The 22902-nt window shown below is 48.6% G+C and overlaps 13 protein-coding genes across 13 annotated transcripts; all 13 read right to left on the reverse strand.

Annotated features, from left to right (window-relative positions):
- Nucleotides 1–46: 46 nt before the first annotated feature.
- TbgDal_X14830 (helicase-like protein, putative) lies at nt 47–2815 on the reverse strand (the record flags this gene model as incomplete). The annotated part of the gene is made up of 1 exon (XM_011780347.1): nt 47–2815. The coding sequence occupies one exon, from the start codon at nt 2813–2815 to the stop codon at nt 47–49; it is 2769 nt and encodes a 922-aa protein (XP_011778649.1).
- A 326-nt stretch (nt 2816–3141) lies between these two features.
- TbgDal_X14840 (T. brucei spp.-specific protein) lies at nt 3142–4353 on the reverse strand (the record flags this gene model as incomplete). Its single annotated transcript, XM_011780348.1, has 1 exon — nt 3142–4353. The coding sequence occupies one exon, from the start codon at nt 4351–4353 to the stop codon at nt 3142–3144; it is 1212 nt and encodes a 403-aa protein (XP_011778650.1).
- A 348-nt stretch (nt 4354–4701) lies between these two features.
- Nucleotides 4702–5310, reverse strand: TbgDal_X14850 (hypothetical protein, conserved; the record flags this gene model as incomplete). The annotated part of the gene is made up of 1 exon (XM_011780349.1): nt 4702–5310. The coding sequence occupies one exon, from the start codon at nt 5308–5310 to the stop codon at nt 4702–4704; it is 609 nt and encodes a 202-aa protein (XP_011778651.1).
- A 330-nt stretch (nt 5311–5640) lies between these two features.
- TbgDal_X14860 (hypothetical protein, conserved) lies at nt 5641–8352 on the reverse strand (the record flags this gene model as incomplete). Its single annotated transcript, XM_011780350.1, has 1 exon — nt 5641–8352. One exon carries the CDS (start codon nt 8350–8352, stop codon nt 5641–5643), a length of 2712 nt encoding a protein of 903 aa, XP_011778652.1.
- A 311-nt stretch (nt 8353–8663) lies between these two features.
- TbgDal_X14870 (hypothetical protein, conserved) lies at nt 8664–9461 on the reverse strand (the record flags this gene model as incomplete). Its single annotated transcript, XM_011780351.1, has 1 exon — nt 8664–9461. One exon carries the CDS (start codon nt 9459–9461, stop codon nt 8664–8666), a length of 798 nt encoding a protein of 265 aa, XP_011778653.1.
- Nucleotides 9462–10225: 764 nt separating this feature from the next.
- On the reverse strand, nt 10226–10567 carry TbgDal_X14890 (hypothetical protein, unlikely; the record flags this gene model as incomplete). Its single annotated transcript, XM_011780352.1, has 1 exon — nt 10226–10567. One exon carries the CDS (start codon nt 10565–10567, stop codon nt 10226–10228), a length of 342 nt encoding a protein of 113 aa, XP_011778654.1.
- Nucleotides 10568–11116: 549 nt separating this feature from the next.
- On the reverse strand, nt 11117–11629 carry TbgDal_X14900 (hypothetical protein, conserved; the record flags this gene model as incomplete). Its single annotated transcript, XM_011780353.1, has 1 exon — nt 11117–11629. The coding sequence occupies one exon, from the start codon at nt 11627–11629 to the stop codon at nt 11117–11119; it is 513 nt and encodes a 170-aa protein (XP_011778655.1).
- Nucleotides 11630–12436: 807 nt separating this feature from the next.
- Nucleotides 12437–14476, reverse strand: TbgDal_X14910 (gamma-glutamylcysteine synthetase, putative,(fragment); the record flags this gene model as incomplete). The annotated part of the gene is made up of 1 exon (XM_011780354.1): nt 12437–14476. The coding sequence occupies one exon, from the start codon at nt 14474–14476 to the stop codon at nt 12437–12439; it is 2040 nt and encodes a 679-aa protein (XP_011778656.1).
- A 234-nt stretch (nt 14477–14710) lies between these two features.
- On the reverse strand, nt 14711–16453 carry TbgDal_X14920 (chaperone protein DNAj, putative; the record flags this gene model as incomplete). The annotated part of the gene is made up of 1 exon (XM_011780355.1): nt 14711–16453. The coding sequence occupies one exon, from the start codon at nt 16451–16453 to the stop codon at nt 14711–14713; it is 1743 nt and encodes a 580-aa protein (XP_011778657.1).
- Nucleotides 16454–17394: 941 nt separating this feature from the next.
- TbgDal_X14930 (hypothetical protein, conserved) lies at nt 17395–18492 on the reverse strand (the record flags this gene model as incomplete). The annotated part of the gene is made up of 1 exon (XM_011780356.1): nt 17395–18492. The coding sequence occupies one exon, from the start codon at nt 18490–18492 to the stop codon at nt 17395–17397; it is 1098 nt and encodes a 365-aa protein (XP_011778658.1).
- Nucleotides 18493–19540: 1048 nt separating this feature from the next.
- Nucleotides 19541–21145, reverse strand: TbgDal_X14940 (membrane transporter protein, putative; the record flags this gene model as incomplete). The annotated part of the gene is made up of 1 exon (XM_011780357.1): nt 19541–21145. The coding sequence occupies one exon, from the start codon at nt 21143–21145 to the stop codon at nt 19541–19543; it is 1605 nt and encodes a 534-aa protein (XP_011778659.1).
- A 240-nt stretch (nt 21146–21385) lies between these two features.
- On the reverse strand, nt 21386–22072 carry TbgDal_X14950 (hypothetical protein, conserved; the record flags this gene model as incomplete). Its single annotated transcript, XM_011780358.1, has 1 exon — nt 21386–22072. The coding sequence occupies one exon, from the start codon at nt 22070–22072 to the stop codon at nt 21386–21388; it is 687 nt and encodes a 228-aa protein (XP_011778660.1).
- Nucleotides 22073–22366: 294 nt separating this feature from the next.
- On the reverse strand, nt 22367–22795 carry TbgDal_X14960 (predicted S. cerevisiae Got1 homologue; the record flags this gene model as incomplete). Its single annotated transcript, XM_011780359.1, has 1 exon — nt 22367–22795. One exon carries the CDS (start codon nt 22793–22795, stop codon nt 22367–22369), a length of 429 nt encoding a protein of 142 aa, XP_011778661.1.
- Between the last annotated feature and the right edge of the window lie 107 nt (nt 22796–22902).

Genomic DNA, 22902 nt, shown 5'->3' on the forward strand with positions numbered 1-22902 from the left:
ATGCGGAGAGCAGTGACTGCACCAACGCAAGCAGCACCCCTTCCGCTCATTTCATGTTTTGTCGATGGGCCTTGCTCTTTAAGTGCTGTTCCCACACGCGCACTGCAACGTTTCGGCGGCAAACCCTACACATGACCTTTCCCGCCTTATGAGGGTTGGTAACTTCGTCCCTCGACACGTGCCGTGGGGGCACACGATCCTTTCTTAAGTTCCGCGGGTCTTCCATACGTTCATGCTTCAAGGGATAACCAGGAAAGTGACTGTCTAGATACTCCTGGAAGTTGTTCTTCTGACGGTCCTCGTAGAGCGCTTTAAAGCGATCATACGAGTCTGTGATGAAGGTAGCTTCCCCTGGGAGAATCTTTCCATCCTTGTCACGTCCTTTCTTCCATTTGAGCCCGAAAGGTTTGCAGAGCCTGTCGAGCTGCTTCTGCTTGGCGGGGTCTAGTCGCAGTTTGGTGCATGCATCGCACTGGTTAACGTGCATCAGCACACCACAGAGCCTCTCGAACGGGGTCGCGTCCAGCCCAATGTAGCCGCCCTTGTGCACGTCGAGTGGAGGCACACTTCCATGGGCCTCCAGATACTCGCGAAGAGTATTCAAACACTCCTCCCACGGGTATGGACCGTGGAGTCCGTAAGTCCGCCACAGAGGGAGTGATTCCAGGTCGCGTATTTGGTGCATCCTCAAACAGGAGGGTTCTTTGTCCAAGTACTGACGGTATCCCTTTCGGCAGTAACGGTAAAAGAGAGCCATTGAAACCGATTTCTTTCCAATAACCCAAGCATCGTTTGTTTTGGGATATCTATTGCACTCTAGCACAATGCGTTTCATTTCGTTGAAGGCATTCTTCCACGGAAGTCGCGTCGCGCGGTGCAATCGATCCGTGTTCTGGCTTGAGTAGCGCACCCCACGCCTGATGGCGGGAAGAACGAACCTTCGTAGCCGTTCAGATGACAGCTTGAGGGACCTCACACCCACGACATCAACGTCGTAGGACACTTTATGAGGGTCAATCAAATACTCAAACAGCAGCGGATCTTCGTCCATCAAAGCATCTGTAAAGGGGACAAGCGTGGAAAACTTCTCCAGATTGACGGGGTGATCTTCCGGCAACCTCTTGTTGATGGTGGCGGGAAGGAACACGTAGGAAATGGGCTTGTTTTCCATTTTATTGAGCGGTCGGCATATACTCTGAACAATGTCACGGGAGCTGTAGCGCGGGGCGGCAAAAAATACGGCGTTGAGGTCGGGAATTTCCACCCCTTCCTGGAGTAAACGAACGTTTAGCAATATGCAACGTCTGGATGCTGAAAAATCTCTCAAAACACTAGCAACGGCGGCGCTTCCCATCCGAGAATGGGCGAGCAACACATCGAAGGGCGTTATATCATCAGGGAGGGGATGCTTCAGATCCGCCGCAAGCTTTGTCGCGTGCTCAATGCACCTACAGTAGACGATCATCTTGTCCACAGTATTCATAGCTTCATAAAAATATGGATTCATGTCATCCATGCTCTCGCCCAATACAATTCGCACCGCAAAAGGGTTCACGTAACCAGCGTCGATGCCCTCCCGCAAATAGTACCGATATGCTATGTCACCAAACAGAAACGTGTTGTCCATTTTTAGTGGCGTATCGTATGCTGGTGTTGCAGTGAGGAATAATCTCCGTCCGCAGCGAGGTTGGAGGAGGACGTTATTGAAATTAGTGGGTAAGTCACTCCCACAAACGCGGTGACATTCATCAAATACGGTGAGTGCAAAATTTGGCATTTTTGAGATTATGTGCGAAGACTGATATGTGCTAATAACAATCAAATGTGAGGCACATGAGCTGATGGTGCTCCTAATCAATTCAGCGTCAGTCGTCATGTTACGAACACAGCCGTCCCCCAGGAATATGCTTCCGCTGTCTGACCCTATAAGAAGAAACGGAACATCCTTCAAACCATAGCTATAAAGCTTCCGAGCTGTCTGCCGCAAAAGCGCAAGGCCTGGAACCAGGTAAAGAATGATGGAATTTGGTTTCATCTCCAAATGCCGACGAATGAGATCATATGCCACTGGGGTCTTCCCGCAACGGCAAGCCATTTGACAAATTGTGGCGCCACAACTATCGAGCTGCTCAAGGCAACGAGCTACAGCATCCTTTTGATACGGACGAAGCGCCGCCAAACTAAACGTCTCTTCTCCCAACGCATCCACAACCTCAAAATCACAGCCAATTTCATAGTCTTCCCCATCTCCTGTCTCAACACTGTTGAAAATATCATCGTCAGTCGATGCATCACATGGAGAATTGAGAGAAACCATGGACTCACGAAGCTTTTCCAGTGATCCCATGTACTTTTCCAGGGTGTGCAATTTCGGAGCCTCCGCCTCACGCCGGGAGTTTTTCTCAGTCGAGATCCGTCCACTGCTCGCATAGTCGGGTGGTAAGCTGTTCTTTTCAGTATAAACGGGTGCCATGTTCACCAGTGCGTTTAAGTTGAGCGTGCTACAAACACGTCGGGCACCCTCGGTAACATCTTGCGCATTGCCTTTTATAAGCTCTCGCTGTGGGACGCGCCTTTCTTTGAACAGAAACAGCACAGCTTGTTCAAGGAGGAACGCCTCTTTCATGCTTTCACAACGGAAAACAGCGTAGTACGACCATTCGGGTGTGAAGCACGTTGTGAACGAAGCCATTTCTAGGCGGCGGGTGAAGTCCGCTGTGCACCCAACCTTCACGTAGCCGGAGCCCGTCAACCACGGGTGGACGGCAACGTAAAAGCCAAGGCCACACCTAACGAGCACGGTCAGGCGGACCATTGGCTGCCCTCACAAAACAGTAAAAACGATCGAAAGAAGGTAAGAAAGGGGGAAATATTTTAAATTTGTTACAATAAAGGAAGATGATCAAAAATGTAGCAGGGTTGTAGAACCAAACGGTCGCTACAGTTTGTCATAAGTAATGCAACAATCCCCATTTCTAACCACTGCGGGTCTTGGTGAACTGCATCCTGAAGCTCCTAGCGAACCAAGAGGGCCGAATCCAAACTACACATCTAAGAATTAAACAAGACCAGAAACTGCATCTAAGGTGAAAAGGTGTTGGGGCGAGCTAACCGGGGTAATGTCGCCTGTCGTTACGATGGTTAGTCCTCAAAGAGGGCTTGTGAAGTGAGGCCCTCACCTTCTGAAGGTAATTCTACCCATGATAAATCGTAGACGTAAGAAGCAGGTTGTTCTTTAGTTCCTTCTAGGACCGCCGTGCTGTCGGCGAGCAAGATCACGCGAAGAGCAGGGTCTAGTTCCTGGGTTTGTGAAAACGCAACCAACCTTTCCGCAAACCCGCGGTCAGTCACAATCTCACACTCCTTTTCCCATCTCAACTTAACCACGGCAAACGCCAAAACCGCACCAAGGTCTTGACAACTCGCACCGCGTAGAAACCCCTCACAACGCCGCATAATAGATTGAATAAACCTCACTGCCTCCACGCGTTTGGCGTTAAGCGCGCACTTCTCTTGGATCTGCTGCTGCGCCAACTCCTTCAGCATCTGCAAATCTTCTAGTGTCTTTGCGTGACGCGATCGCATTAAGATGTCTCGCCTGGCTTCCTCCAGTTTGGTATCATGCGAATACTTCGCAAGCATGGAGAACCCAGCTGTAAGAGCAGACAAATAACAATAAAGCATGTCGGTATCGGGGAGACCCATCTGCCTACATTCCTGAAGGCGATCCTTCACACCGATTACCGCATTAGAGCCCTTTCCCTCCCCAAGCACAACCACAAGCGGTAGGAGGTGCTGGAATTTTGCGTCGGAGAGGGTACAAGTCATCTTACCCCTAGACATGCGCAGAAAGGCTTCGAGCTCCTCCACAACGGCCGCCGTCGCGGGTTCAAGAACCGGGGATCGCCGTGTACTCCGTAGCAATCTACTGGCACCCTCATACGCACCCTGAGAAGCGTATGCCAGTGCAAGTTCTATGGAAGCCATTCGACATTCCGGGGAGTGGAAACTGTACAGTAATTTATTAAGAGAGAAAGCCAACAGAAAAAGCGGAGATAACGCCATAAAATCCAGGAGTGAGATACCATTGGGGCCGCGCACGCGCTCAACTTCTGCGGAAAGGATACTAATTTTTGCGTGCGGTGACTTTGACGCATCTAAGGCGATGCAGTTGCACAACTGGGTGCATTGATCCTCTTTCTCTCTGTAAGCTTCAGAAGAACCTACCGCACCATGCAGGACGCTGTTCTTCGAAGCGGCACCCCGTGCAATGACTACTTGAAGTAATTCTACCACTACCTTCCGTTGAAGAATAAGGTGCACCAAGGAGCTGCGCTCTCCACTACTCAACATTAGGTGATGCACCTTTGGTGAGGTAAGGTAGAAAGTGAACCATCACAAGGAGTTGAAAGATAGCAGCAAAGCAATACCCCAAAGTACGAAAAGCAAAAAAGAAAAAAAGAAAAAAAACGACGAAGGGGAGTCCCTTCTCCCACCCCTTCGCCTTATCCCCCAAGAATGGAGATAGGGGTGCTGATAAATAATATAGCAGTGGGAGCGATAAACCCCAACAAGCCCCGGACACCCACCATGCAAGAGGACGGTCGAGACCAAGTTAAAGAAAGTGGGAACAAGAAAATATTTTTGATTAATCATTCTCTGTTCCTAAATTACTCTTAATTACCTAGCTATTGCTTTTCATTAGGGGGATTCGGCAGCCACATCATGTTTTCCATCGGCCTGGTCGCGACCGTCTACTGAATGGGAAGAGTGACGATCCGCCTCTGCAGTGCCGTCGGCCTGTTTCACGCGATCCGCATGACCTACACGGCAGTGCTCACCATATTGACAAGGTCGTCTCCCATCGTCTTCATGCAGGAAACGGCATGCATCGTAGAATTTACAATTCTTTTGGAGAAAAAAGCAGCAAGTTGTCTCTTTCTCCCAGCGCCTCTGTGTTTCCAATGACCCACCAACAAACGGCTTCTTTTTTCGTGCGCGAAGACCGAACCCACCGCGACCACGGTCACCGGTAGTGCCTCCCACGTAGGCACCACGTCCGTAGCCTCCACCACCACGCCCACCGTTGTAGGGAGCCCTCCCACGGCCCATGTGCCCCAGAACGGTATTTTGAAATCCCTGGAAGTGCACCGGGTTGTAAGCCCCCTGGGGGTACGAATGGTAGTAACCCCCCTGCGGGTAGTGCGTTGGGGCGTGATACTGTTGAGGCGGGTAGCCCACATGGCTATAGGTGTTGTATCCACCGTATCCTCGGTTGGGTACAAGTTGCGTTTGACCAAATGGTTGCATTCCCACAGGTAGAAGATCAATGCGCGTACGAGTGCTATTCAAAGGCGAGTGAACCCGCAGAAGAAAGAAGAGAGGAAGTGAGGGAAGAGAATGTGGAAATGTAGACGAATGGTTAGCGAATTATGTGCTTCACATTTTGCTGTCGGCACCCTCTCCTGCTTAAAGCGGGCAAAGAGGTTGGGGGCAAAAAAAATGAACGCAAGTACCGTAAGGATGAAGTCGAACGAACGTTACACACCGTAGCGTTCGCACACATAATGTACACTGGCACCTTAACCGACTGTTACATACCATTCCGCGGTGATCACTGTCCGCCTCCTGAAGAAGAAATTAGATGTCCTCCTTAACAGTGCAGTCCAGTGATAGATGCGGTAAACCGCAAACAGAACATTCCGGTGCCATTTGCAAACCATTTTCACAGTTAGGACACAGCAGCACGTCGGTGGGAAGATTATCGCTCCCGCAAGAGGCACAAACCCACGGAAGGAAGCGCGCCCTGCACTCATACTGACTTCGCGCCCGCGCTTCCCTACACGAAATGCAGTGGTCCGACCAACTATAATTCCACTGCCCACAAACGTGCGTCCCCGTCACAGCAGTGGCGGGAGTTGTTTCGCGAAGGCATCTCCATACATACACGTCGGCTGCCGCAACATCCTCCCGTGGCGCGCGGCACGACGTGCACTGAAAACCAATCTGTGCAGGTTTCTGCCCACAGTGACTGCAGCAAAACGGTCTGAGTTCATCGTAACAAAGGCGTGTGTGGCAAACGTTGCAGCACTCCTCCGAGAGCATGCTTTCACGCGTGTACCCCACACCACACCTGTGGCAATGGCGAGGGAGAAATGGGGAGCAAAGTACATTACAATCTCGGGGATGAACATTGCCACAACGCTCACACACAATCAAACGTAGTTTTGAGTTGTGCAGCGGAACCTCAATCGCTTTTTGGCATGTTGACACGATGCTGCAGCATGCACAAGTGTAAGCGCCGCGGTGCAACAGAGAGCAACTCTCGCAACTCGTCCGACAGGGATGGTTCCGCCCGCCACACCCGCACACCCACGGCTGCAACGGGGTCACAATGCAGCCCACCTTTCGTTTTCCGGGGCAATGCTGGCATTTCGACCAAGCCGAATGATTAAACTCACCACAAGCATCACAGTGCCAAAGCAAAGAACTCTTTGTCTCGTTGGCTGCATAGCAAGTGGGGCAGCACAGTGCTTGCTTACTGTATAAGCAACCACAGGAGGGGCATTCCCTCGTCGCTTGCTTCTCGCGATCTATTTCCCCACACTTGCCACATTCACCTGTGGGAGGTAATATCTCTCCGCAGCCCTCACAAACTCCGACATCCATCAACTCCGCCTCTCGCATCCTCGGGTGTGGTGAACCGCAGGTGCAAACCGTCTCAACGACCCTGCCGCTGTGCCGGGCGCCACAAACCCCACAAGTCCACGAAATATTCCCTTGTCGAAGGCAGGTTAAGCACCTCTGTGCGCAAGAGGGGAGTTGCGTACCACAACCGCAACGCCACCAAAACTGAGACCTTTCCATCACTTTGAAATCTTCGAGTAGGCGCCGAACCATCGGATTATCACCCAGTCGTATCCCACTCAAACACCTCGAAGGAAAGTAGTCAGCCTGGAGGTTAGCAGTTATGTTCTGCACAATGGAGCAACCAAGTTCACCGTGGGCCTTCCATATCTCGCTCATGATGGGAATAAGGCTGTCTATAACCCACAGAAAGTTGATACTTGGGTGCTCCTTCAGAAATCGATAGAATTCAGATACAGCAGTGGCCGTTTCCTTGAGGGAACGAACCCCAACAACGCTGACCAAAAGACGAACAACTTGAGAAAAGGCAGACTTGTCCACGATAACCGGGTGTCCCAGGGAAGCACACACGTGATACGCTTCAACCACCCTTATGTACACCATGGATTGAGGCTTCAGTGTTATGGCGCCCTTGAAAAAGATAACCCAAACCGACTGCAAATTGGATTGGCAACTTCCGTAAAGACGAACCGCGAGAGTTGTTACCGCAACTATTTTACGCCAGATTCTGGCGTCATCACCACCGTCGTCGGCCTCCCCTGTCGCTCCTGCATCCACTAAGCTCCCAACGCAGTGAAGAAGGTACGACAGTGGAAGTTTGGTCTCAAGGGCCGGAATTTTTGCAAGAAGCTCATCGTGCAGAGACATTAGAGCCTCCCCCCGCCACTGTCGCATGTAAATCCGGCTCAGCTTGTTCAGTATAGGCGTCCAACGAACTGACAAGTAGTCAAATGAGTCACCTATTTTACCGATGACGCAGCGAAGGATGGCGTCCATTTCATCGAAATGGTGAGATGTAAAGAAGTTGTCGCTCGACAACAGTCCCTCTACACATGCACAAAACAACCCCTTGCTTATTCCTTCATCACTGCTACATCTTTCCAACTCACGACGAACAACACATTCAAGCAGAGTCGGGATTGCAGGCGCTGACAGCAGCAACTGAACTATGTGGAGTGGAACAGGGCCACGAAACTCCTCTAACTCGGACGAGATTGTCGCGAACTGCTTTCCGCCATCGTCATTAGTTGAGGCCCATGCGGCATTCAGGAACGAAACCACCAGCTGAATACACCTTGTGTCACGATGTGGGCGAACAGCCGGGCACGATGCGCCGAAACACCGTAATGTAAGTTGTGCATATCGACAGCCAGCAACAGATGTACCACCAAAAAGGTTTGCCTCATGTGCTGTCATAAAGGCACCATCAGTTTTCAACGCCAATAGCAACAATGGAAGGCGCACATCGTCCGGAGAATGCGGTGCGCCTCCCGCCCACAGAGCAATCGCAGTAAAAGGATAAAAGCTATGCGACAGGCCCGTGATGCACACACCGCCATTTGCAAAATAATCACTTATGCCTCCCGAAATTTCTCGCTCAAACACCAGACGTTCCTCCATTTGAAACACTGACGATGACGGAAGGGTAAGTGCTTCTCTCGGTCGGCGCATCACTCTCTTTACTACAGGGCGCCATCTTCTCATTTAGCACCTTGAATAGTAGGAAGGGGGTTTACAGAGTGAAATGTGCCTGCATAACAACTGTAGGGTGTACAAATCGTCACAAAACCAAAACCAAAAACACTCAACAAATGGCATAGCGGAGCACTCGTGTTGTTCACTCGTATTATTACCTTCATTTTACCGCAAAAAAAAAAAAATGCAGCATGCAGAGCCGCCACCAGGAAAAAAAAAAATAGTTGTACTGACAAGAATACTGGGTGTAAGCAACGAACAACAGCTTCCACCAAGAGGTATGCAACAGAGTGGAAATAATAAGGCGCACAATTGAATAATTATTTTTCACTACTCTGTTGGAAAAACTTTTTACTCACTTCGACCAACGAAGCCGCCCCTTCCACACTGCCAGTCGCAGTGTAATCCGTGGAGAGCACTTTCGAAATATAAGGATCTAAGGTGCTGCAACTTCTTTCTTCATCATACCCTCTTACGCGCACCCGCTCGAGGGTACCGGAGTCAATCGCCTCTAGCAACGCATGAAGGGACGGGAAGGCGCTCTTAATGATGGAGGCACGGTGTTCGGAAACCGTAGCAATTTCAGAAAGCATGTCAAGGTACAATGTGTCGAAATCCGTAGGGTCGCACTTACGCCGTCCATCCATGCGGACCAGATTCTGGCCGACTTTTGGGTCCTTAGTAGCTTTCATACCGTGGGCCACGACGATTTCGTCAGAACGCTCAACAGATGATGCGAAGTCGATTCCAACCAAAACATCCAGCAAGTGGGGGTCGGTGCATAACTGCGCCACACCCGTCCAGAAGGGGGGACACCTCGGCCCTGTTGGGTAGCCAATAACAACAATGTATATGGGACAAGCGGTTGCACGATGTGCCGCCTTCAAATAGTCATGCGCACAATCACTTCGGAAGAGCAACTGCAAGTCACTGCACGTAATAAGGAGAAGTAACCGAGAGGGGTTTCCATCTTTTTCCACAACCACCGTGTTTGGTACAGCGTTATGCCTTTTGTTGACAACAAGAGAAGTGACACCACCCTGGCCCGAAGCTACAATGCGTGAAACCGCCTCGAAAAGATCATCGCACGTGCTATCAATAGTTAGCGCCACGCGCATCTAGTTTCCGCACCTCCTCCCCTATGTCCTCACCTCTTCCTTTCCCTAAACCGTCGGGGGCGATTGAAACAAGCACTTCAAGGTGAGTTAGGAGTTACAAAGCCAGTGGTGCAGTTAAATGTTGTTGCAGAACCTCGAGGACAAACAGCCAGAAGAAGTTACATAAACAGTTCATCACGCACCACTAACATACCACCCGATACCACTCGTTCGTTCCAGTAAGTAGTAATGACAACAATATAAAAAAGGGGGTATGCAAATAAGAGAAAGACATTGGTAACAAAACGCGTGCAGCTACGAAAACAAGTATAGGTATGTTGAAAAGAAGAAAGTGGAAAATATACGGGGCCACGTGGTCACCACTAACCACCCGCCGAGTTTACACATGTCCGCCGTTCGAAAGAACTAAAACAACATGGCAGCGAGGGCACGCACCAACGCGGAAGACCTCCTCCACGAAAAGCCGCTCACTTCTAAACCATACATATTTGCCACCTCCCGATACACCTCACGCACAACAGAATTTTCACAACAACAAAAACGCACACACCAGTTTAAGGGAGGAAGGAAGAAAGGGGGTGGATCGCAAACTGCAGAGACCAGTGACCGACAGCAGTGTTTGGACACCATTTAAACATCTCCAGTGCCATGAATTGTGCACAAATCCCTTGGTGTCGAACAATCCATCAGAAAAGGAACACCCTGAAGGTGCTGGAGCGTCTCGCAGTTCACGTATATGTGCTTACGTGCGTCATGAAGGTCGCTCAGCTCCTGATGTAAATATACATACCGCACAATAAAACAGAACAAGAATATCCACACCACAAAAACATCACTAGCGGGTGTAACACAATATGTAAAAAAGGCAACGTATAACGTTGAGGCACTCTCGCATCATCCCCACAATAGCCACCCACCAAAATCCCTGATTTCATCGCAAATATCGACTTTGGCTTTGCGCCGAAGGGGGCAACACATAGCTGAGAGACAGAACGTACACGAAAGACCGGTGAGAACGAAGAAATATAAGTGGTAAGAAAAATGAAAAAATGAAGGAAGACGGAGGGAGTCGAGACGAGGCGAGGTGAGGTGGAGATAAAAATCATTTGTTGCTGTGCCGGAGGAATCCCCTTTCCCCCGAAACGGTCTGACGCCACTGAATCCCTTACTTCGGGTACAACATTTAGATCCTTTTGGCGTCAAATAGAACAAAACACCTGGTATGCAACGTAGAGCTTCCAAATAAAACTAACGAGATAAGCGTACTCTTCTCCATGTTACCTATGCACGCATTTCCTCATCTACAATTCCTCCCGCAGCGTGCTATGCCAGGAAACACAGCACCCAAACAAAACACGGACGACAGCAGCGAAGAATGATGAAATACTCATAATATACTTCTTTGCGTGGAAAAAAAAAACACGCTTCCCCAAGTTCCCAGAAGACCATCTCTGTTCGTTCACGAAATCTAACCACCTGGCTGTTATTGTTGCCGCTCCTTGCCAATTTATTTTTTTTCTTCTCTTGTATCCCCTCCAAATTCCCCCTTCCTATCATGTGGTACACCTGCTTGCTTTTTATCGTACCAAAGACCTCACATACGCAAACACATAAACCCACTCTCACAAATTTGAGCTTATATTTCAGTCACACGATCAAATGTTGTTGGTATCGGAAAGCATTTGCAGCGCTTGCTTCACGTTAGCTTCCGTCAATCCAGTTGTCGCATTCGTGACGATGGCGTGCCGCGCAAAGAAGTTGCGATCAGGGGCGCTGAGTGGTAAGTTAATATCGTCCAGAGCAACGAAGTTGACAATATTGTACTTTCTTTTGTTAGAATCAATCCACGACAGTATTTCCACAGACCTTGGTTTATCCGGAAGCGTCGGGGTGCAGTCGATGAAAACTGGCATGCCAAACTGGGTGAGCTGACGGGCCACTTCTTTCCGCCCAAAATCTGTTGTGCGCCACGAGCTGCTCAACACAATTTGCGCTCCCGACCCGTTTATTATATCGGCGAGGAACTTCATTTGCCTTGGGGCAAACAGCGGCCCCCCAAAGGGTGACACAACGCCATCACAGTCAAGGAACACAATTTTAAGGGGTGCGTTGTTGAAGGGCACGGCGTTCGTGGCCGTGTTTCCGGATTTTGCTTTTGTTGCTTTCATGTCGTGGTTTACACTATTTAAAAAAAATAATAAATAATAAATAAATGACAGAAGCGCTGGAGAAGATCAAACCAACGGAGATGTGTGAAGGAGGAATGCGGAAGGTGTTCCTGGAAAATAATATGGGTGCTAGGAAGGTAAATAACTAAACGGAAGCAAACACACGAGTAGAAACTACACGAGAGGTTGCTGCGTATGTATATCCCTTTACTTCTGGCGGTCCCTTTTAATGGGAATATCACCAAAGCGGGATTTCAACAAAGTGAAAAAAATTAAGGAGGGCAAAAAAAAAGTTAAAGGTTAAAATAATGGTGACAGAACGGAAAAGGGGTTTAAACGCTAAGAATTGTGCTATCCTGTTTGCCCTTGTCAGGAAGCAGTCATGTTCTACCTTTCGTGCGTTCCGTTCTCGTTGAACAGTTTCACATATTAAAAAAAAAAAAAAGTAAAACCAGAAGCAGAATTTTGAATAATAAAAAAAATGATAAAAAGGTAGATGGGTGTGTTAGTTTAGGTATATATAAAAGCTTGGGTGGGAGCAGGCGCATCGATGGATGCAACTGCCTCCCTGTAACAGTGTTACTGCGTTAAAATTCCAGTAGGATGCCCCAAAATTCGATGACTGCGGCACTAGGATGGGGTTGAACGTAAAAGTGTGACTAAGCGATCTGCTACTCAACCGCAGCGACCCGTCCCCCAAACGCCGTAGGCACTCTCGCTCGTTTTAGCGTAACCACCGGGTAGCTTTTACCCCAGTAATGTTTTCCCTTCGCCATTACCCCCTTTATTTAATGCGAATCCACCCTTTCACCCTTCGCGTTGTCTTTTACTCCCCAATTTATAAGCACCAATCATCGACTCGCTCGCATTACCACCGCACGCGAGCTGATGAACGTGGTTAACAACATCATGGGCAATCTGTTCTGTCAATCGCGAATCTTCCCTGTAGTCAGGGTGCTTCTTAACAAAGTTCCTCAAGTACTGCGCCGCTGTTGGTATCTCCCCACACGCTCGTTTAGAAATAAAGTTTAAGTAGCCCTCGACCACATCGCTTTGAATGTTTTCCTCCTCTAGATACCGACGAACAAGTGGAATTAGGCCATAGTACTCACCAGGCTTTCCATTGATAACTTCCCCAACAGTGAGCTCACAGTTTTCGCTGGGATCAGTAGTTACTTTGGATGCGAATATGTCACGCCTCATGATATAATGCTGCTGGCACGGGTTGATGTTGTGCGCACGGCCCATATTTTCATCAACAATGCTTAATTTTGTGTAAAAAACGGCACCAAACCTCATAATGGCACGCGTAAGTAACACAACGAAAACAGAGTATGCTGCGTTTTCAAATGGTGTTGGCATCACGTCCATTACACGAAACTCCACACGCCACCCAAGCGTGCTGTCAAGCACGGGAACTTTCAAACGAACAGTTTGCCAATTTGTGCTTTGAATATTTTCAAAGTGGTCCACGTGTGTGTGGTCGTCTATGTCTATCATCTGGTCGTAGATGACAAGAGGGTCTCGAATGAAGAGATGTGCAATATGTGTGGCCAAACGGGAGTCCACACCTTCCCTAGTGAGTAAATTGTAATAAGAGTCGTTTATCCTGAGCACCTCGTCGTTGAACTCCTCCAGGTTTGGCGTCAATGAACTGACAAATACAGAAATTGAGTCATAACGCGACTTGATAATGTGCGGCACCTCCTCATACTTGCGGTCATCAACGGAGGCGGTGATCGTCAACCAGCGAACGTCCGACTCGCAGAGAATGCCCTTTTGAAACGGGGTTGCTGAGCTTAAGGCAAGAAATAAAGGGCATAATATCCCCAGTTGGTCGTATATATGACGCGCCTGCGCTTCATTAGGAAGCTGCATGGTAAGCTGAAGGCAGTTGCAGCCCATCCCAAAGGCCATACAATCCATGTAAATGCAAGGGTGGTTTACGGATGGAACGGGACAGGGGCAAGCCTGGTACCGCTGCTTCACTCGCTCCGCCTGAAGGTTTTGAAAGTATTGAGCATAGTAGTAGTGCGTAACAGGGGTGTAAAGATGTGTCATATTCGTTACTGCTTCATTTTCTAGAGGAACGCGTTTCGGAGTGATGGTATCACATGAAAATTTCTTTCCCTTCGAACCAGTCTTCTCACCCGAAAACGTACAAACAATTTCAACGTTACGGGGATGTAGATCAATATTTACACGCGGGTCCACCGTCCTCTCCATGGTGTACCTGTCAATAAACATCGGTACCTGAATGCAAACCTTTCGTCCACGGCGTAGACGAATATTGTTCGTGAGAGCCTTGAAGCGAGGATGAGAATCATTGATACACGCATCCGGTACGAAAAGAGACTGGGAGCACGGTGATTCGGTTTCCGTTGACGTGGTGAAACCACCAACACCCATCAATGGAAACGTGACCAACGTAACAGCGAATGTGTTGTCACCAGCGGCAGCGTCCAACATATGGTAACGCCGCCGCATGTTTACTTCCACAGAACACAATGAATCCACATTCGACGAGTATGGCTTGCCGGGGAGGCTCTCGACCATAAAGCTCCCATATTCTGGGCGCCATTCTGCAGTACTCTCGCCGCTGCTTTGACTAAGGCGTTTGATAACGTCCGCAGCGTTAAGCGATAGTTTGACCTTGCGGCCCTCAAGGCGCACGAGCTGGTGTTCAATTTCGTCTCCCCATAGAAACGGGAAATCAGGTAGCTCCTTCTGTTTGTTGTACACCCACAGAAACTGTTGAATGCCATGTGCTGACACGTACTCTTTGGCACGATTGTTTTCCTCTGTACCCCACTGCAGAGGCTGGCCGCCAGTGGTTAGAAGACCCATCCCTTAATCCTGCCTTCCACTATTACTAAACACGGATTCACTCCAGGATTCCCTAATGTTGAAACGGCACAAGAAGGCATCAGAATGAAGTATGTATGATGAAAAGAAATGCAAATTTTCGCCTCCAGCAACAAGGAATCAACTCCCCAAGTGTAAAAAAGAAAAGGAGGGTACGAAAAAAAAAACATGAAAAAATACATCGAAAGAAGAGTACATTGCCAACTCAACCGAGTCTCATTCTACGATGATGCCGATAAGCTGATCATAAGCTGCTTTCACTAACTTAAACTTTTCCTCAGCTTCCTTCTGCTCTTGGGCAGAGGCACTGCACCATTTGTCCGGATGCCACTTCATTGCCAGCGCACGATAACTTTTTCTAACTTTCTCTGCTCCAGCCCCATCAGGTAGGGCAAGTCGGGAATACAACTGCGCCAATGATGTGGGTGCAGCAGGCTTTGTCCACCTTCTTTCTTCCTCCTTCTTTTCTCCCTGTCTCTCCCGCTGGTCCGAAGTCTTCTTTCGCCCCTTGAGTCGTCGCCACATATCAACGGCCGCCGGCAGGCGTTCCTCCCGCATGGACCTCTCCACGCTATGCATCGCATCCGTCCATCGGGAAAGTTTCTCCTCACAAAGAGCCTTCAACAGTAAGAGCTCGGCACGATCTCTCACGCCTTCAACGTTTCTTAGCGCGACGTCAAGATCATCTACACATTCATAAAGGCGGCTAGAATGATAAAGTGCCTGTGCTCGCTGCGACAAAACCGCAGCACGAAGGCGGTCACCAATGAACGGACGCTGAAGAGCCTTCGTACACACCTCAACAAGTTGCGGCCAATTTTTCGCCGCAGAAGTCTTCTCCAACTCACGACATAAGTCAATGCATTGCTGTATACGGCTGTTTACCTGCCGGAACCGGGCCGCGCAGTCTGCTGAAGCACTCACGCGCGAAAGAGGAAGAATTGCCACTAACTCGCTTTCGTTGCTGCATTCAAGAAATCGCAACTGCACGTTCCAGTACATGAGTTCCGGAAAGTTAGGGTAGCGTCGAAGGCATTCCTCAGCATGCAGCAAAGCAGCTCGGCTCCCCAATTCGACGGCCGCAAGTTGTACCTTCAAGGCCTCAAAGGGTGCACATGGTGCCCGCTTCAGTAGTTCGTTCAATTGTTTAAGTGCCGTCGCGTGCTCGTTTCTGTCAAAAAGGGCAGTAGAGTTTTCATATAAAGTGATATTCGCCAACTCTTCTTCAAAACCGTGCCCACACGTTTTGCTGTACGTGTCAATGAGCCCCCTGGCCTCCGAGCACTTTCCGCAACAAATGTGTATGCGCACTGCACGCCTGGCACCCAAAACGTATTGATTATTCATCTCGCAGGAACGTATGGCGTCCCGGAGGCTACAACGATAGCTGCCGCAGCAAAGATAGCACATTGCCCTGTTGCTTACCATGGCAGCGTTCAACACGGTTGGCAGGCAGGAATCTATCACCGCCGAAAAGTTTCTGGCAGCTTCGCTGTAATCACCCACTTTGTATAGCTCGGCAGCCTTTTGATACAGACTTAGTTGTTTGTCATCAAGTGATGCTGAATACATAGAGGAGTCGAGAGTGTAGAGGTCATGTTTGTCCCCGGAATGGCAGCAATCGTTACCACCAGCCCCATCTCCTCCATCACTAAAAGTAGGGCCTGGTAGGGCCGCCGAAGGCCCCGCGATGGCCGACGTTATCTCCTCCAACTGCTGAGTCAATTTCAGGAATTCTTCATCGCTGAACTGAGTCAGTTTGTTCCCAGGTGCATATTCCTCTTTGGGCTCAGGGGGTTTCTGCCTTTGAAGTGATACCCTTGCTTGCTTTTGCTCACGCCACTCCTGCACTGCCGCATTCCAGTCGTTGTATATTGAGGCATCAATAAACTGGTGGATCCGTTCATCACACGCAAGCAGAACCTTCGCTGGAAACGTACGGTATTTCGCATCTTCCATCAAACACCCTACTGCCAGTCACGCTAGAAAATGTAACGAAAACGTAGTGCCAGGGAAAAGCAGAGAGGCGAGAATGAAAGAAACACAAACGTTGGTGAAGGGCCTTCGCGACCTCATTTTTCAAAAGAAGGGAGGGTCACGGCGAAATATCCACTATGGGGAAGGCTAACTGCCCACGAGTGAAAGTACAAAGGTGCGCCCAACGCTGGATAAAGAGACCGAATGTAAGCAAACATTCTTTATTGCAACGGGGCTTTTCAGGATGGATACCGTATTTGTGTATTTGCACATATGTATATGCGCCTGATCACATGTACTGAAGGATATTTATAGCTCACAATGGCGGCGAACACACATCTGTCCACAGTTCAATGGAGGGGTAGGAATAACCACTGCATTAGGTGCCCTCCCCTATGGTTTTGAACTGGCCGGTCTTTGAAAAAGTTCGTGAATACGTTATCTCCGCATTAGTCGGGGTTGAAGCCGAGTCGCTACTGCTCGCCTCGCGTCTCGCCTTTGAGATCGACGGCTGCCCAACAGTGGAACGAACCGTTGTCAAACACAACAAAATAAATCACTCGTGACATTAGTGACGGTGCGAAGATTGCTATTGCAATGCGCCTCACCCATGGCTATCCACATTTCCTCCTCTGCCTAACTAGCTTTGTTGGACGCCACAGAAATCAAGTATAGAAAGTACAGAGTTACCGCCGGCCACTGGTGCACCGCATGGATGGCACAGCAACGTGAAGAGTATTGCAACAATAGCGAGTCGTATCAACATTTGACAGGGGGAAAAGGTATTCTAACGCTCCCCACAGGTGCGGACAAGTACACACACACAGAGAGAGAGATAAAAGCAAAAAAAAAAAGTTAGGGGACCGCGAAGGAAAAAAGGAGTGAAGAACCAGGTCACTCCTGAATATGTACATGGTAGAGATTTATACTAACGGCATAGCATCGTCCGCAGCGGCCTTTGCTGCAGCTTCCTGCTGCCGTCGTCTCTCAATCTCCTCAAATGCCGCCCGCTCTAGTTCCTCCTTTGTAGGTGGGACATATGTTCCCTGCAACCGAGAGGCCAATTCCGGTAAGCTACATTCTTTAGGGAGGAGCGAACGGAGTTGTTGCACCTCCGCGGGATTCAAAACGCTCTCCCCATTGGTTGTGACCAACTCGACTAATTCATCGATGGTAATGCTGTCATCGCCTTCCGTGTCCAGAATTCTTAGCGCCCCCAATACCTCTTTTTGCTCAGTCACCGCGTCGCGATAAATTTCCTCAACGCATGATATAAATATATTCCAGTCAATGTTCTTTACCTCTTCAGCAGGCGTAATCTTTACGGGCTGCTGCGGATTTTGCCCATCCTGCACTGTTCCTTCAGCAGAGCGATCCCCAGCTAATTTCGTGTTTTTCTTCATTGCAACTGTACCGATTCGCTTCCTATCCTTCATCTCCTCGCGCCGCTGCTCCTTGTCTCGTCTTATTTCCTCGTTGCGTCGCCACTCCTCCAGTCGAAGCACGGGCTCCGCCATCCGCTCACGCAAATAGTCGATATCATCTTGTGTTGGATTCATCCCCATGGCCCGCAGTAGCGTCACGCAGTCCAAAAGTGAAACCAGCTTCTCCTTGTTTTCAAGCAGGTTGAACGTGGCCTCCGCGTCATTGTACACTTCACTTGTCAACACACGGGGGTGGCGCCGCTGACGTTCTTCCATTCCCGCGACGCTGCTGCGTATTTGTATCTTCACACTTCCTCTACAATACGCTATCAAAACAACAAAAATAAATCCTGTGCACAACCAAAGTGGATACCAAACAAGGACGGTATAGCTAGAGAAGGGACAAACTGGGGAATCTAGCACAGAACAAAAGTTTTGAATGTCGAGAGGCGTAGCCCAACTCCGTTCTGAAACCTGGAGAGTAACTCGCAGGGACATGAAAGAGTAAAATACAATAAAAATTATTATATCCAAGAACAAAAATGAAAACGAACGTGGCCCCTCCGCGGACCAGTCGGTGCCCAACTTAGTACTCATATCTCCTCATGCAGTACACGGAGGTGAATAAATTCGTAATGATGGTAGTGATAACAGCGGTGGAAGCGGAAAGGAGAACGGGGAATATCAATCAAATAAAAGTCTAACCCAGTTGAGCAGATGAATTTTCTCCACAACGGAAAGCTCGTTTCGACTGTCTCGCTCCCATTCCTTCTCTTTCGTCCCTTTCACTGTCATTACCTGCCCCGTGTTTCTCTTTTCGTTTCTCCTTCTTTTAAAATTTGTCATAAGTCAACACACCTGCGAGTGGCATGTATTTGGCAGCGGTAACGATCCTATTAATAATTACAACATCAAATTAATAACGATGATGATCATAATATTAATAATACGCTACATGTTGGACGAATATACAAATGAAGAATTATTATGCAGTTAAAATAAAATGGAATGAAAAGAATGGGCATCATGTCACCACAAGCATTAGGTTTTTCTTTCGCATATTCATTTTCATTTGCTCACTCATTTACTTTTCACTGCTTTATTACACGTTACTGGCTCGTTTTCTGTTTGATGCTTATGAAGAAAAAATATATATATATATGGAGGCAATGGTAATTATAACAAAAAGTGTGGGAAGTCTCCCCAGTTTGATATCATGATGAAAATTCCCGGGTCATGTTCAGTTTCGGACAACTTCAAAAAAAAAAAAGAAACGAAGAGTAGACGAGCACACAGACGCACACACACGCCAAAGCAAGCCAAACCAGGCACACGCTTATGATACTTTTGATAAACCCATTACTGTTGGAAAAAATGATCTGTGTGTTCAGGAAAGAAAAAAAAATACGAAGGAAGGAAGAAAATCTGATACCTACCGCTGAACGCGGTGTCAAACAATATTAACGATTTATTTCGGTTTGTTTCAGTTTTCCCACCTCCCTATCTCCTTTCCCTGTGCGCAGGCCCGCATACACACGCGGTAAGGTTGCTGCTTACCGTAAGTTGAATTTTATTCCTCTTCCATTTATCAAGCTACACCTTGACATGTGAAGTTGTTCACATCGCCGTGTACGTGGCCACGACGTCAGTTAGTGGAAAGCAGGGCCTTTTCCTCACCTTCTGTCAACTCAAGAGCTTTTTGTGCGAGTTTCTTCCAATCCCAGCGGCTCATCAGACAATAAAGCAAAATCACTTCAAACACCATACCGGTTAGTAAACCCCCGATTACGCCCTTCACACCCCATTTGAAGACAAGAACATACAAGGCAATAGAGGGGATGCCCACAAACCATAAAGTGAGAAGCACACCTTGAGCCGCTTGCTTGGGTTGACCAGCACCTCGGAAAATTCCCTGCAAGCAGAGCTGCAGCGAATCTGCCATGTGAGTTAAGGCAACAAGTGGCATTGTCGATTCAACAGCCTTCGCCACACTGGGAACGTTAGTGTAGAGACGTGCGACAAATGCCCCATTGTAAACAAGGGCAGCAGCCGTTGCTACACCTAATACGATATCACAAATGATTATAAATTTAGCATAACGCTTAGAAAACTTGTATCGCCCGGACCCCAACGCATTTCCTACTATGACACTTGCAGAAACGCTTATTCCAAGGGACAGAGCGAACAACAAAGATAATATGTTCATAAAGACGCCAACAACCGCCAGTGCGAGAGGTGATATGGTAACTGCAAAACACGCTTGCAGCTCGAATGCCCACCACTCAGCACATACAGCCACTAGCGACGGTAGTCCCACTCTAAGGAAAGTTATCCATTCATCTTTCCTCAGAAGTGCGGGAGACGGCCACGGGGCGTCAAAGATTACGACAGCGGGGTGAAACGCAGCGATCAGCGAGACTGCGATAGCACATACACTCACTGTGCAGCCAAGGGCCCAAGCCGCGCCATGAACCCCCAATGGTGTTAGATAATAGTTAATGAAAGGAGAAGCCACAGCTGACACGAAGTTAGCCAAGGCGACAAGAGACGGCTGCCGCTGTGCAAGTAATGTTTTGCTAACAACACCGCTTACGATCTGCGCTAGTAAGTAAAGCGGACAGTGTGCGAGAAACAGAGCACCTCCCTCGCCGAGACCTTCACCGAACGAAAACACCATGAAAGGTTTGCTTGTGATGAAGAAGATACTCATTAAAGCCCATAAGACAAGATCAATAACGAGAGCTCTTTGTAGCGTTTCGCCAATCAGAGGGGAATGTGGGTCGTGACCATAGGCCTGTGAGCTAATAGTATCGATTGCAGCGCCCAACCCACAAACGATGGACATCGCAAGGACATTGAAGACGAGAAGCCCAGCACTGTACTCAGACATCCCCTTTTCCCCAAGATGGTTTCCGACGAACATCAGCGTAATCGTTTGAGACGCCATCATGAGAATTCCACTAATATCCGTCGGTATCAAAATTTTCAGCGTTTGGATTAACAACGTAACGAGGCCTTCGTCACCGTCAGCACAACGATCCTGTACACGACCCTCCTTACCTTCCTTGCATTGTGATGCAGGCTTGGCTGTCATGATTATTTCCTTCAGACTCTTATGGTGAGGAGGGAAGCGTACAAGAAAAAAAATTCCCCTGCGAGAAGTGCGGAGAAGAAGCAAAAGAAAAAGAAAAAGACAGAAAGGAAAGGAAACGGGTGGATAATCACCAACAGAAGTAAGAGATGCCTTCATCGTAAAAAGAAAAATAGGTATTCACCTCCATGTGGTAGACACCGTCAACTTAAAACATAATCCATTTTACATGTGCTGTCTAGGTATCGACAAAAGACTCTTTGCATCCAGTCTTTCATTCTTTCCTTTCGCCGTGCGCAAACGTGCAGGTCCAATCACCGGTGTGGAGCTGACCTTCATATTCTTATGGCGCTCTAAAGTGAAAAGAATGAGAAAAGCCAAGCGGTGAACAGGGGATTATTATGACTCAAGCAGTAATACAGACGCCGCAAGACCCGCCTTAGCGTCGTTTACAGAAGACATGACATCCTCTAAACGCACCGCGAAAAGTGAGGCATCTGCCGTCCCTGCGGAAATCTTCTGAAGTTGCTCAAACTCTTCAGACGACATCCCCTTCTTAATGGTGTGCAACGTGTATGGCGGCAAACCCTCATTTCCCACAGAGTATTCACCAAACCCCAACTTTCTCACATCCCTTAGGTCAAATCCAGCAGAAGTGAGGAGTTCGTGGTTTTGCCACGTTATGTTGTCACCACTGTCTTTCGCACCGCAGAATGCCTCGGTGGTGAGGCCACATCCGACGGCTACGCAACGGCGTTGAAGAAGTAGGGCGTACCTCACAGTCTCCACAATGACAACAGGCAGAAGTATTGCGGGAGAAAAATCAGACATCTCGACAGGTTGGACAATTTTTCCAGTGGGTGTGTTACACTCCACGTCCATAATAACCCCTACAACACGCCGTGCAATGTGTCGGACGTTGCGTACGAGAAACGCAGAAGGCACCAGCCCACTTGACTCACACGCAGCCACATAGTTCATGAAAGGCACATACGTCGCCACCGCTTTCACCATGTCTTCTCCGTCATCACGATACGTCTTATGTGCCGTAAGCAGCGCAACATCCTTTCCAATCTTAACCTCCATTCCCTTTTCTACCCTCGATTTTCTAGTAGTAAGTCCGTTACCACCTCTTGAGACTCGCACGAAAAAGATCACAAGTTGGGGAAACCGATACAAAAAAGGTAAGATAAAAGTAAAGGTACGCCGCAAATCGACACCCACCAACACGAATGGGTGTACACAAGTAAATGATGGTAGCCGTGCAGATATATGCTGAAGCACACACAGAGAGAACGAGGAGCAGGTCAATGATCGTTTGCACCTCAGTTTCTGCTTAATTCCATCATCCTTTAATTAACTCTCAAAGGCGCCTTGGGGTTACACATTTCGGTTACCCCGGGCCTGCAAACCGAGCAATGACAATAACTTTTGTACGGGCGGCGAAAGCATTACCGGTCCGAGAAGCGGGACAGACTCTAAAACGCGCGCTACCATCGGAAAGAAGTTTCCGAAGAGGTTCAGGGTACCAAACCCCTGTATCATGAGACCTATGAGTGACCGTCCCAACATGATGAGAAGCATCCCAATGAAGAAGCAGCAGGACGCACGGCGGCGAAACAGGAAGAAGGACTTGAATCGACTTGGACCCATAACTAATGCGATGCCAGCAACGAAAAGAACGTTTCCCATAGTCAAAAGAACACTATCCAGAAACATCACGATGCCTATAAAGTTGAAGAACACTCCTAGCGAGGTAAGAGCAATGCCAATCTTCGTTGAATCATTCCAGCTGTATAAAGAGTCCATTTGGCAGTGTCAGGATATCACCTGTTTTTTTTCACCCTAGTTGCAATGGCAACCGCGAATGATCCGTGTGGGTCAACGTATGAGTTTGACAATAAAGTATCAAAGGT

Source organism: Trypanosoma brucei, chromosome 10 (genome assembly GCF_000210295.1).
Source record: "Trypanosoma brucei gambiense DAL972 chromosome 10, complete sequence".
Lineage (NCBI taxonomy): Eukaryota > Euglenozoa > Kinetoplastea > Trypanosomatida > Trypanosomatidae > Trypanosoma > Trypanosoma brucei.